General features: G+C 40.0%; 1 protein-coding gene across 5 annotated transcripts in view; it reads right to left on the bottom strand.

The window, feature by feature from the left end:
- Positions 1–13274, bottom strand: part of CPAP (centrosome assembly and centriole elongation protein) — a 54065-nt gene extending 40791 nt beyond the window's left edge. For 2 of the 5 annotated variants that reach the window (XM_077868494.1, XM_077868498.1), the window contains exons 1-3: positions 10844–10965; positions 5507–6016; positions 4841–4964 (exon numbers count right to left, since the gene is read on the bottom strand). In XM_077868494.1, the coding sequence (XP_077724620.1) occupies positions 4841–4964; positions 5507–5950 (568 nt within the window). In that variant the 5' untranslated portion in view covers positions 5951–6016; positions 10844–10965. Of the gene's footprint in view, positions 1–4840; positions 4965–5506; positions 6017–10843; positions 10966–11088; positions 11256–11987; positions 12202–12987 lie in introns of those variants that run through there. The other 3 variants (XM_077868497.1, XM_077868495.1, XM_077868496.1) reach the window with 3 other exon arrangements.
- Positions 13275–14121: the final 847 nt, after the last annotated feature.

Raw genomic sequence — 14121 nt, 5'->3', positions numbered from 1 at the left:
TCACTTCTGCTACAAACCAAGACTGTGTCATTTTTTGAGTTGTAAGCTCAACTAACAACTTCTCTCAAAGAACATCATTTTTACTTGTACTTGGTAAATAGATAGGTACTTGGCAGATAGATATTTCCACAAAAATGAAACAAGTGAGCTAGTTACTTCAAGGAAAATAACTGACAGTATTTGTTAAGAACGGTAAAATTTGAACTTTCAAGTACAAATGAGAACTCATTAAATATGTCTACCACTATGGGCTTAACAGCTTCATAATACTTCAGGCCTTTTATGATGAGATCTGTAGTGTACTAATGGATATAATTTTTTGATATTACAGTATTTTAAAGACCCAAATAACTCAGTGAACCACTATTTTCCAAGTAACCAAAGCACAATTTTATCAGATCATGCATGATAAGAGTCATTCAAAATGCCAAGATAAAAAAAAAAAAAAAAAAAAAGCCAAGATATTCAATGTATTTTATGTAACAGAGTATTAAAAAGTACGTTAGTATTGTTTCAGACTCTATACTATGAATCACCACTAAGAAACGGCCACTTGTTAGATTTGGGTGTACCATCAAAGAAATAACCACAAGTACCTGAAAAGGCTATTACAGTACTCCTCTTTCCTTTTTCCAATTAAACACCCATGTGAAGCTGAATTTTTTTTTCACATACTTCAAGCAAAACAATATAACTTAAGAGGTTGAACACAGAAGCAGATAGAAGCTGAGCTCTTTTAAGACAGAAATTAAAAAGAGATTTTCAAATATATAAAACTCTGCCATTCTTCTAATTTTTTAGAGAAGCCTTTTCATTAAAAAATGTTAACCAAAGAAGTAAAGGACCTATACCCTAAAAACTACAGAACACTTCTGAAAGAAATTGAGGAAGACACAAAGAGATGGAAAAATATTCCATGCTCATGGACTGGAAGAATTAATATTGGGAAAATGTCAATGTTACCCAGGGCAATTTACACATTTAATGCAATCTCTATCAAAATACCATGGACTTTCTTCAGAGAATTGGAACAAATCATCTTAAGATTTGTGTGGAATTAGAAAAGACCCCGAATAGCCAGGGGAATATTAAAAAAGAAAACCATAGCTGGGGGCATCACAATGCCAGATTTCAGGTTGTACTACAAAGCTGTGGTCATCAAGACAGTGTGGTACTGGCACAAAAACAGACACATAGATCAATGGAACAGAATAGAGAATCCAGAAGGGACCCTCAAGCTCTATGGTCAACTAGTATTCAACAAAGCAGGAAAAACCATCTACTGGAAAAAAAAAAAAAGACAGTCTCTTCAATAAATGGTGTTGGGAAAATTAGAGATCCACATGCAGAAGAATGAAATTGGACCATTCTCTTACACCATACACAAAGATAAACTCAAAATGGATGAAAGATCTAAATGTGAGACAAGAATCCATCAAAATCCTAGAGGAGAACACAGGCAACACCCTTTTTGAACTTGGCCACAGCAACTTCTTGCAAGATACATCTATGAAGGCAAGGGAAACAAAAGCAAAAACGAATTATTGGGACTTCATCAAGATAAAAAGCTTCTGCAAAGCAAAATAGTTAACAAAACTAAAAGACAACCTACAGAATGGGAGACGATATTTGCAAATGACATATCAGTAAAGGGCTAGTATCCAAGATCTATAAAGAACTTATTAAATTCAACATCCAAGAAACAAACAATCCAATCATGAAATGGGCAAAAGACAGGAACAGAAATTTCACAGAGGAAGACATAGACATGGCCAACAAGCACATGAGGAAATGCTCTACATCACTGGCCATCAGGGAAATACAAATCAAAACCACAATGAGATACCACCTCACACCAGTGAGAATGGGGAAAATTAACAAGACAGGAAACAACAAATGTTGGAGAGGATGTAGAGAAAGGGGAACCCTCCTGCACTGTTGCTGGGAATGTGAACTGGTGCAGCCACTCTGGAAAACTGTGTGGAGGTTCTTCAAAGAGTTAAAAATAGATCTGCCCTAAGACCCAGCAATTGCACTGCTGGGGATTTACCCCAAAGATACAGATACAGTGAAACGCTGGAACACCTGCATGCACCCCAATGTTTATAGCAGCAATGTCCACAATAGCCAAACTGTGGAAGGAGCCTCGGTGTCCATCGAAAGATGAATGGATAAAGAAGATGTGGTTTATTACTCAGCTATTAGAAATGACAAATACCCACCATTTGCTTCGATGTGGATGGAACTGGAGGGTATTATGCTGAGTGAAATAAGTCAACCGGAGAAGGACAAACATTATATGGTCTCATTCATTTGGGGAATATAAAAAATAGTGAAAGGGAATAAAGGGGAAAGGAGAAAAAATAAGTGGGAAATATCAGAAAGGGAGACAGAGCATGAAAGACTCCTAACTCTGGGAAACGAACCAGGGGTGGTGGAAGGGGAGATGGGCAGGGGGTGGGGGGTGACTGGGTGGCGGGCACTGAGGTGGACACTTGACAGGATGAGCACTGGGTGTTATTCTGTATGTTGACAAATTGAACACCAATAAAAAATTTATTAAACAAAATAAAAATAAATAAAAAATAGTGAAGGGAATAAAGGGAAAGGAGAAAAAATGAGTGAAAATATCAGTGAGGGTGACAAAACATGAAAGACACCTAACTCTGGCAAACGAGCAAGGGGTAGTGGAAAGGGAGGTGGGCAGAGGGTTGGGGTGACTGGGTGATGGGCACTGAGGGGGGCACTTGGCGGGATGAGCACTGGGTGTTATGCTATATATTGGCAAATTGAACTCCAATAAAAAAAAAATTTGAAAAAAAAAAAATGTTAGCTATGGCAGCCCGGGTGGCTCAGCAGTTTAGCGCCGCCTTCAGCCCAGGGCATGATCCTGGAGTCCAGGGATTGAGTCCCACATCGGGCTCCCTGCAGAAAGCCTGCTTCTCCCTCTGCCCCTCTCTCTCTCTGAATAAATAAATAAAATCATGAATAAATAAAATCTTTAAAAAATGTTATGAATAAATAAATGAATAAATAAAATCTTTAAAAAAATGTTCATGAATAAATAAATAAAATCTTAAAAAAAAAATATTATGAAAAACTCCTAACTCTGGGAAACGAGCTAGGGGTGGTGGAAGGGGAGGTGGGCAGGGGGTGGGGGTGACTGGGTGACAGGCACTGAGGTGGGCACTTGACGGGATGAGCACTGGGTGTTATTCTATATGTTGGCAAATTGAACACCAATAAAAAATAAATTTATAAGATTAAAAAAATAATAAAATAAAATAAAAAATTAAAAAAAAAATGTTAGCTATGGAGTGCCTAGGTGGCTCAGTAGTTGAGCATCTGCCTTTGGCTCAGGTAGTGATCCCAGGTTCCTGGGATAGAGTCCCACAGTGCTCAGCAGGGAGTCTGCTTCTCCCTCTCCCTCTGTCTGCCACTCCCCCTGCTTGTGCTGTCTCTGCCAAATAAATAAAATCTTTAAAAAAAAAATGTTAGTTATGATAACATGTAACTGGTTATTATTTTAAGTGAATTAGTTCTTAAATTTCTCCATTTTAATTTCTGATACAGTAAATATCAACAGCTATAGCCCATATAACAAATGCTCTCTGGGGTCCTCAGTAATATAAGAGTATTAAGTGGTCCTGAGACCAAACTATGAAAACCACTGCCCTAAAAGCAATGTTCTATAACTGATTAGGGTTAGTTGTTATATTAAGAACACTGAAATCTGCTTTCCTATTGCTCTACCATAGTGCTATATCTATCACAGGTTGTTATTTAAATGATCCTGATTATCCTCTTTATGTATTACATAAAGGAACCCTGAACCATTCAACTAGTTCAAGACACACACTATGTTCTCTATATTTGCTTAAATAAGCATCCTATTCTCTAAACCATTCTTCATTTGGTACATTTCTCATTACTACTACTACTACCAATCCCCAAATCCCATCCAGCTACACTTCACACACTCCTCTGCCAATGTCTTTTCTTCTCTGTATTCTCAATTCCCAGTGCAACCTCTGAACAGAACAGGCACTTTTCCTAAATCAGTAGTGTGTCTCTTAAAGGTTGCCCTGAGAAGCAAACACACTGCTCCAGATCTAAACTGTGGGACACAATCCATTAGTAATTTTATCATCAGAATCACAACTGGCATTTTTTTTAATGACCAAGAATAGGATAAAATAAATAGAAAATATCCTTGCTACATGCCAGGCTCACCAATAAGGGCTGATTTATGAAATTTCTTTGAAATTATGAGTTTAAATGTTTTTGTTATAATGTGGGATGGTCAAACAACTTTTAAAACCACTGTTCTAGATCACATTCAACAGGTTTATTTTCTCCTGATAATCCTGTCATTCTTTCTTGTAATTGATCTAGCATACAACAAAACAATTCTGTCATCTACCACCATAGAAAACATCTTTGGTGTGGTTCTTCTGCTCAGCAGAGTGGCTTCTATACATATTTAATTTTATGACCCCAAGGAGTTTTTTATTCTTCAGGCAAAGATTGTAAGCCAGGAACTCTGGGCCAAATTTGGCTGTAGATCTTTTATGCTGCTACGTCTTCTTAAAAGTTTAATATAAATAAATATGAATGCCTTTAAGCAGGACACACATGCTCCAGAATGGCACAGTTCCCACTTATCTCAATTATACAACATGACCACGATTTCACAATTCTCTACAAGGCCCCTAAAAAAAACTGGAATTTACAGTATATGATAGAGAAATGGTAGTAATAACCTGCCAAACAACTAAAGGTGAGAAATGTATGTAACTGTCCCCTGTTGTACTAAGTGAAGGCTCTAAGCAAAAAATACCTGGGAGTGTGTGTTGCCCAGACACCATAGTAAGCAGCTTCTCTTGTTCTTCCATGAGTCTTTGTAGTTGCTCTAACTGCTGCCTCTTCAGCTGTTCCTGCTTCTTCTGTTGTACTTCTTTCAGCTTTTCAAACATAAAATTAATTTGATTAAACTCACTTTATATTTCTTTATGGATCTTTGCTCCTTATATTTATCTTAATCCCTCTACTCTTCCTTTTCATATCATCTCTGATAAAGAGTTTCAAAGAGAGATTACTAAGTAACTACATCTGCTACCAAAACTCCAAAATGCTATTTCTTATGAAGGAAACTGTATCGACTGTCCCAATTAAGAAACAGAAAAAATCATTTGAATCCAAGGATTCTTAAAATAGGAAGGTATCCATACATTTATGATCAATTTTGTCCCCCTAATATTTGATCAACCATTTCTAATTTAGTTTTTACCAAATAAAACAGAAACTTAAAGATGTTGTGACCTCAAGTGTTATATCTTACATATCAAACCTGTGATAATGTTCACATTAGACAAAAGGCAACATTTAGTATTTTGAGGCTTTTACAGGAAAGGGGAAGAAATAAGAGGCTCTGAACAGGTGACTTTTCATCATCAACAGAAACTTGAAATAACGCAAATACATATTAGGCTGAATCTTGTTGTACCTGTTCAAGCTTTTTAAAAAGTGGGTCTTTATAGGCCACTTCTTTGCATTCACTCGAAAGATCTGAGATAAAGTCATTTTTGTTGTCTTCCCAGTGTCCAGGAGCATCTTGACATGCCACTATTTGTGGTCCTTCTTTAGTTAAAGGAAATACTGTATGTGTTTCAGGTTTATCTGACTGTAGTTTATAAGGGCTGTTAGACTCCAACTTCTGTTCTTCATGAAGTGAATCTTCTTCACTTATAAAGCTGAAGCTATTTGAAAAACGTGAGGCTTTAACAGGAAAGCTGGTAGAAATATTCACATTTGCTCGCTTTTCTTCATCTGCTTCCAAAATAGGAAATCCACGATTTAATATGACCCCAGCCCGAGAAGGATTGGTCATCCACTGGGTTAAGAAGCTCTGCCCACTGTTTAACTCGGAAGAGGTTGGCATCAGGAACATTTTAGTTCAATGACACTATTATATTTAAATAATGTAAAAGCTAGAAGAGCTATTAATTTCCAAAACCTGTAGAAAGAAGATTCCAACAAAAAGCAATGGTTAAAGCTATTCTATGAAAACTTGAACTAGCACAAAAATCTACTGAATATTTCAAATACAAAGACTGCAACCAGTTAGGCATTAAGCTATGTGGTTTCTTTTAAGTCTTAAAAACATCCAAATTGAGTGAATCAAAAACCCAAGTTCCCTTCTAATCATTTGATTACTGATGATTTTATATAAGTACTAAATCAGTTGACCTAACACTGTGGGAGTTAAAGTACCTTCTAAGTTGTTCGATTACCAAAAGCCACAATCACTATCAAATGTTACCCATATTAAACACTTCCATGCTTTGGGCCCTAGTCCAACATGGCTTCTTTGTCCAACTGGGGAACCCATGTTTTCTCTAGTTACAAAGGTCACCACCGTCCCCACGGCTTCACTGGCACGGTTTCTCACTTTGTCTTACTGCCTCATTCCCCTTCTAACCCTTTGCCCACCAAGCAGTCCCTCATCTGTATTCCCAGAGGTCTCTGACATCACTATTTTGGCATTCATCTCAGTATTAGTGGTACTTTGCTTTTGTGTTTATAATCTACCAAGCTGTCAGTTCTTTGAAGATATAGTCACCTGCATTTTCATCTATGCCTAGCACCATCCATTCCTGACAAACAGAAGAAATTTTATAAATGTTTGTAAGTTATAATTAAATCAGAACTAAGGTTGTATTATTGAAAATAAATTCAGTATTATAAAGTATTTGTGCTCATTCAATGTTTAACAGTAAAAATTACATTGGTTCATATCATAGGACAACTACTCTCTATGAATCACACCCTAAAATAACCAAATTCCTAGTGTAAGTCAGTCACTGTGCAATAAACTTAAATGGCCACCACACAGAAGATAAGCTCTTCCTCCTCTGTATGATTGATTTTACTCAATGAATATTCATTGAGTTCTTACTTTGTGCCAGGTATTATTTTAGTCACTAGGCATATAGCAGTTAATAAGTCAGAATCTAGTGGAGAAAATACATGCATATAAAAGTAAATTATACAGTATGTTATACAGTAATAACTGTTAAGGAGTTAAAACGACGTGGGGGAAGGAGATTTGCAAGTCCAGATAAGGTAGACAGGGAGCCCTCCTTTAGGAGATAAACTTAAAGACCTGGTGGAGGAAGGACAAGGAGCAGCTATGAGAGGCAGAGTAAGACCCAGCCTTCACATTGAAAACCTTCATTTGCAGGATGCCCCTACCTATTCTTACAGCCCCATTACTGCCAACTACCTTGAATTCTTCAGCATTTATCTCTTTATGTGTTTAAACTTATTTACATCCATCACCATGAGAAGGACCTGGCTCCTAAGCCACCCTTTACCTTTACCTCTAATACTCTGATGTCCATGTACATGCCTATTCCATCTCCATCCCTAAAGTCCATCACTAGCAAAATCTCCTATTACCGTCAACCTCATCTCAACTTCCTGAGAACACTTCTTCCAACAGAGCCCATACTCTGTACCATGGGCCTAGAAGTAGATATGTGTTTTCCTTATTGCCCTTTTTTGCTTCTAGATGATTCTCCTTCCCCCACCATAAACACCAACAAATTTTGAACCTCATATGATCTAACTATATCATCTACTAGTTCTCCTTTATCATCTACCAAAACTCCTTAGGTCACCAGGGTCCTCCCCTTCTTTCCTTAAAATTTTCTGGCTGAGCAAATGGAAGAACAATGTTGCCATTAACCGAAATGGAAAAAACTGGGGATGAAACAGGTTTGGGGGAATGAAAGATCAAGAGTTGAATTTCAGACATTTTAAGACATTCCAGTCACCACCATATAGGCAGCGGGACACACAAGAATGGGATTCATGGATGAAGCCAACACTGTGAAGTATAAATATGAGTGAGTATCCTTAGGATACAGAAGATAGTTAAAGCCTTGACATTGGGTGAGGTCATTAAGTGACTAAGGGTAGACAAAAGAGAGAAGATGCAGAAAGTACAGCGTCCTTGAGGCTAAGTGAAAAAAATGTTTTAAGGAAGAAAGAGATGTGTTAAATGCTGTTAAGAGATGAAGGGTGAGGAGAACTGAGAACAGACTATAGAATTGAGCAAAGTAAAGGTCATGATAACTTCAATGAGAGCAGCCTGGGGGAAGAGGAAGGCTGCAAAAGCTTGAATGGAGGAAATACATACAAGAATGAGAAACTGAGGACAACTAACTCTTTCCAGGAATTTTGTTATAAAGGGAAGGAAATAAATATGACAGTAGCTGAACAGGGAAGCACGGTGAAGAAAGATTTTTTAAGACAAGAGAAATAAAAGCATGTCTGTAGGTTGAGGAGGATGGAGAAAGGAAAGAATTACTATAACCATGTCTTTAAGGGGAGAAATGAGAAAGAACCAAAAGACAGTGTCATACGCCTATAAATTGTTTTAAATACTTGAGCCTTTTTCTTGGTGGGGGTGGGGAGGGTGCAAAGACAAGGTGAAGAAAAAGCCTTACATTTCCGTTTCTTCACTGGGTGGATTGGATGCTTACAGGATTTTTCTTGTAACTTCTATAAGTGCTGCTTACATCACTGAACAACAACAACAAAAATAATAATGGAGTAGCTGTTGCCCTTCTCCGGTTGTGTGTACAGTACGTGTGGAATAAAAAAGGGAACTGTTTTCACAAGCTGTTCTTTGTTTCGTAATTGGATCCACCGAGCCCGTAGCTACCCCTGTTGCACTGAGCTTGCCAGTGGGACTGTCAGGAGCGTCCTGTGATACACTTTGTTGGTTGTTGTTGCAGAAGACTGAACTGTTTTTGGAATATTTAACAATTACATAAACAGAGTCAAGTGTTTCCCAATGTGGTTGTCCGATTTTTATGGCCTTGCTGTGTACTTTCCCTCTTTTTGACAGTAAACTTCTGCCTATGGCTTACAGTTTGACATTTAATTTAATAATAATTCATTATTAATTTATTTATTTAACTAAGTTTGACATATTAATTTATTACAGTTTGAACTTCCTTCCTGCGGGAGGGAAGACTTCATGTTGTTTATTGCCAGTTTATTGTTTACTTTTCAGGTTTGTACAAGGTTTAATAATAAAAACAAAGTTTTTTGGCTAAAAAAACAAAAACAAAAACAAACAAAAAAGTGTCATTTTATTAAAACTGGATTTAATGGAATTTTAAAACAAGAGACTGCTGATTCCCTTGTTGCTTTGCTGTGTATAATGGCATACATAACTGTACTCCATTTTCTTAAGTAGGATCCTGAAATAGTGTCATGGGTACAGTTGTTAAAAATGTTCAATTCGTATATGCAAATACTATGAATCATCAGTTTGTAGAACTGCTCAGAGAAAAAACAAGACTAAAGGAATGCTCGCAAAACTATTCAATAAACAAAGACCAAAGTGACAATGTGATTTTTCTCACTGATATCCCAGTCTGAGAACCACAGCTGTTCACTTATTTTTAAAAACTGCTACTACAAAAAACATGGATGAGTAATGTTGAGCCCAAGTCTCAACAAATTCACACTGTCTCCATTTAATATGAAGTTCAAGAATAGGCAAAATAAATTTATAAGAACAGAAGTCAGACTCATGGTTATCTATCTTGCTGGGGTTAGCACTGACTGAGAAGAGGCTTCTGCCCTCAGGATTGATAGGGAGTGTTATTATCTTTGCTGCTGGTGATTACACCGGGGTATATACTTGGGTAGTACACTTAAGATCAGGGCAGTTTACTGAATATCTGTTTTTACTGAATAATTTTTAAAAATCTGTTCTCAGCAAATTAATTCTAATTATTTTTTAGTTGAAACCCTGCCTAAAAGGTAACAACTTTTCACCAAAATCAACCTAGTAATGTATGTTAAATTCAAAAGACTTCAGCAGGAAAATTTGAAATCCAGATTTAGGAAGGACACAAGCATGGCTTCTCGGCCTTTTGGCTAAGATCAAGTGTAGGAAGGACACAAGCTACAAGGTTATCTTGTGACATCAAAAACTAGACAAGTTCCCTACTAGACTAAAAAGTGCAAGTATGGTTGTGTTGCAGCACTCAAGACATCTTCATCTTAAAACAAACCACTTAAAAACAAGCAGCTCTATTCCTTCAATTTCATGAATATGATTCCCAAAGTGTATTTACTGTCAGCATGAAGAATAAAAATACTGTTTCACTTTAACCTGCTACTTATTATTAATATTAAGGCCTTGCTAATGGGAACACATATATACAGTAAAATGCCTAGAGAGGATTAGTATGCGGACTCGGATTTTTTAGATACGAAGATGTGTGTGAAACAAAGTCACAGCCTCGCTACCCCCAGAGTGCTACGTAAATATTCTTAAAGCAGTCTGGAGGGATTAATGCTCTGCATCCTGGCAGGAAAAAGAGGACACGAGCAATTAATTCCAAGTCACCCTTCGACCGTTTAACTAGCTGGTTTAGGAGATGACTTATCAGTCTCCCAAAACGCAGGTCCTCGAAAACCGCGAATCCACAGTAAACCCTTAAAAGACTGCTCTTGCCTGATGGTCATCGGTGACCGCCGGGCCCAACGATGGAAAGCAACGCCCCTCCGCACTGTGTGCCCGAGCCGGCCGTGTTCCCAGCGTTCCTGAACAGCACACCTGAAGGGCGGCGAGAGCCCCTGAAAGGCAGGCTCCGCACAAACTGCGCGGAGCTGGGCCGAACCCCGACCTGGCGCTGGCCGCCGCCGCCCTCGTCCCGCCGGAGCCAGCCCTCCCACACATAGCCGGCACACTGGGACGCCACGCTGCAAACACACACCCCCGCGCCCCCCCCGGCTCCTTCCATCCACAAATTACCGCTCCGCCGTCCCTCGGCCTCTCAGTCCACTCAAACCACAGTAAGAACCACCATTGCACTTATGAATGAGCCGCCACAATCGCCGCCTATGGTTGGAGTCCCGCCCCCAAGGCCGGCTCCGCCCCCCGACCCGAGGGCTCCTGGGAAATGTAGTCTCCACCGGCCCCCCTCTGCACTTGCGTGCGGGCCCTGGAGGACTCACGCAAACTACCATTCCCAGCTGGGTCGCCGCGGCGGACATTACCTAAGGGATTCACGGCGAGGCGCCTTCCGCCTCGGCGGCGGGCTTGTGGTTGGAGTCTGCGGGCGGCTGGGCGGGCGGGAAAAACCGTTCCTGGAGCGAACTTCCGTGATAGAGCGGAGCTGTTCCCTGCGCGGCTCCCGCCCCGCCCTGAGGACCGAGGAGCGCGCCTCTGCGAGAAGGCGGTCTCCGTGTTCCTAGGAGAGCAGGGGACGCCGAGACTCAGGGCTGACAGTACGGACCGGCCCTGGCGGCTGTGGCGGGGTCGGACGGCCCCACGCACCTTCAGGCAGAGGCAGCCCGGTGAGAACGCGCCCCCCCTCCTCGTGTGGACCGTAGGTGGTCGGGCTCTGCCTGTCCACTACCTGTTTGAACTCCTCGGACACTGCAAGTGCACAGTTCGGGGGCTGTGTCCTTAATCGCCCCACAGAGAAGTGGGGCTGCACGAGGCTCCGCGGCTTACAGATAACTGAAAAGCACTTTCACAGAAATGTGCCCCGCCCCCCAAAAAAATGCTGTGCTAACTACTTCAAAAATACTTTCCATAAAGGTTTTGAATTTGCTTTTTTAAAAAATTTCCCTTATGAACAAGGAAACCAAAGCCCAAGACTTTCGAGATCACACAACTATTTAAGATGCTTTATGAGGATCCGTATGCTCTTCTTCCTTTATATTGTCTTTTGGCTTGAAAAAGCATGCCCAAAAGTTTCATTGCTTCTCTTAAAACCTGTATCTTTTCGGATAGTCACCATATCCTTTATTTCATGCCCGTATTTTACTACTGTATTTTTATTCTAACGTGGCATGTAGTACCATACTGGTTGTTGTTAATAAATGAGTCTCTTACCTCACTCAAGTCTTAACCGGTTGTTAAATCAAGGTACTAATATAGAAGTGTTCACCTGTAGCCCAGGTAATTCTCAAAACTGCTCACTAAATGTGAAGGGTCCTCAAAATCCATCACAAGGTAGAAGGGGTAGGAGGGAGGGACTTCAGCTTCTGTTACGCCAGACTATCAAAGATTCAGCCTCATCAGTTGCTCCTATCCTGCTGCATCTTCAAGCACTGCTGTAGAGAAAATTAGGCTAAGGGTTCCCATCCCACGGGTTTCAACCACAAATCATCCATTCTGATAAAATCCTTTATGCCATCACAGGAGGCAGGAGAGCACTATACTACAATGGTTAAGAGCCCCTGCTCTGGAGTCAGGCAATCCTGAGGTCGAATCCTACCTTGGTGACTTACAAAACGCTTTGTAGTCTTTAGCACTCAACTTCTCATCAGCAAAATGGGATGATGACAACAATACCCACCTCATAGAATCGTCAAGAAGATTAAATTAAAGATATACAAAAACAGCGTAACACCTGCCTTGTAAAAAATTAAGCAACTGGAGGTGTTTTCACTTTTTAAAAAAACACTTTAATGAGGTATGACTGACATGCAAAAAGCTATACATAGTTAATTTGACAACTTTTGGAGATAAGTATTCACCCATGAAACCATTACCACAATTTATACCATAAACCTATCCATCAAGGTGCTTTCATTTTTGTCATGACTTCAACTGTTGTTGAACTCATTTTGTCTATTAAAGCCCAGCTCTACAGGTCATGTCAAATGGTTTTGAAGACACAAAATAATGCCGTATTATTATCAAATTGTTTGGTAATAATATTATTTTAACATAGTTCATCTGGCTATAAAAGATGTTCAGAGAGTTAACAACTTTCCACTGTTGGGCTGGTGATAGTAGTGACTGCTCTGTTAAGTGAAGACAGAGTTGTAGGCCTGGTCAAAGAATGGTCCCCATGCTAGTATCACCCAGGCTAGAAAGGACGACACAGAGATTCAAGTATCCAGCCTCTAGGCAAAAGCAAGAAAACCTACAGCCCACTTTACCTATGGGGAAGAGAGGGAGTTCTTCACTGAGGCCCCAAACTCAGATTTCTAGAATTTTATCGCAGTAAAGTAGTTTCAATCAACCGTGTTGGATGCTGGAAGACAGCTTGTTTAAAATCTTGTTTTAGGGACGCGTGGGTGGCCTTCAGCCCAGGGCATGATCCTGGAGACCTGGGATCGAGTCCCACGTCGGGGCTCCCTGCATGGAGCCTGCTTCTCCCTCTGCTTGTGCCTCTGCCTCTCTCTCAGTCTCTCTCTCTCTCTCTCTCTGTGTCTCTAATGAATAAATAAAATCTTTTTAAAAAATAAATCCTGTTTTAATAAAGATAAAACTATTGCTGGTGCATTGGACTTGCAGCAAAATATGGAAACCTGTAAGTCTAAGTAACAAAGGGATTATCACATCCATTACATTCTAGAATGTCTGAGCAATAATGTCAAATACACAAAGTAGAATTCTACCCTGAATCATTGCTATGATCACAGCAGAGCAATACTATACTTGTCACACCTCCTATATTGTTACCATCTTCTTGAAAATAAGAATTGAGATTTTTATGTAATTGCCTGATAGTTTTCAAAGCAATCTCTAGGTTTTTATTACATATTTTTTTAAAAGATTTCTTTATCGGGCAGCCCCAGTGGTCAAGCGGTTTAGTGCTGCCTTCAGCCTGGGGTGAGATCCTGGAGACCCAGGATACAGTCCCACGTCGGACTCCCTGCATGGAGCCTGCTTCTCCCTCTGCCTGTGTCTCTGCCTCTCTCTCTCTCTCTCTCTCTCTCTCTGCCTCTCATGAATAAATAAAATAAAATCTAAGAAAAAAAAAAAGATTTCTTTGTCAAGGCACTTGGGTAGCTCAGTTAGCTACCTTCAGGTCAGGTATGGTTTTAGGATCCTGGTATCAAGCCCTGTGTCTAGCTCCCTGTACTGTGGGAAGTCTGCTTCTCCCTCTCAACTCTTCCTCCCCCTGCCCCCACTCATTCTCTCTTTCAAATAAATAAGACGCTTTTTTAAAAAAAGAGATTTACTTGAGAGAGAGCACAAGTAGGGAGAGGGGCAGTGGGAAAGGGAGTATGTTTAAGCCTACTTTCCACAGAGCACAGAGCCCAAAGCAGGGCTTGATCCCTGGACCC

This window comes from Canis aureus, chromosome 24 (genome assembly GCF_053574225.1).
Source record: "Canis aureus isolate CA01 chromosome 24, VMU_Caureus_v.1.0, whole genome shotgun sequence".
Taxonomy (NCBI): domain Eukaryota; kingdom Metazoa; phylum Chordata; class Mammalia; order Carnivora; family Canidae; genus Canis; species Canis aureus.
Note: the sequence above shows the minus strand (reverse complement) of the source record. Positions and strands in the feature narration are given on the sequence as shown.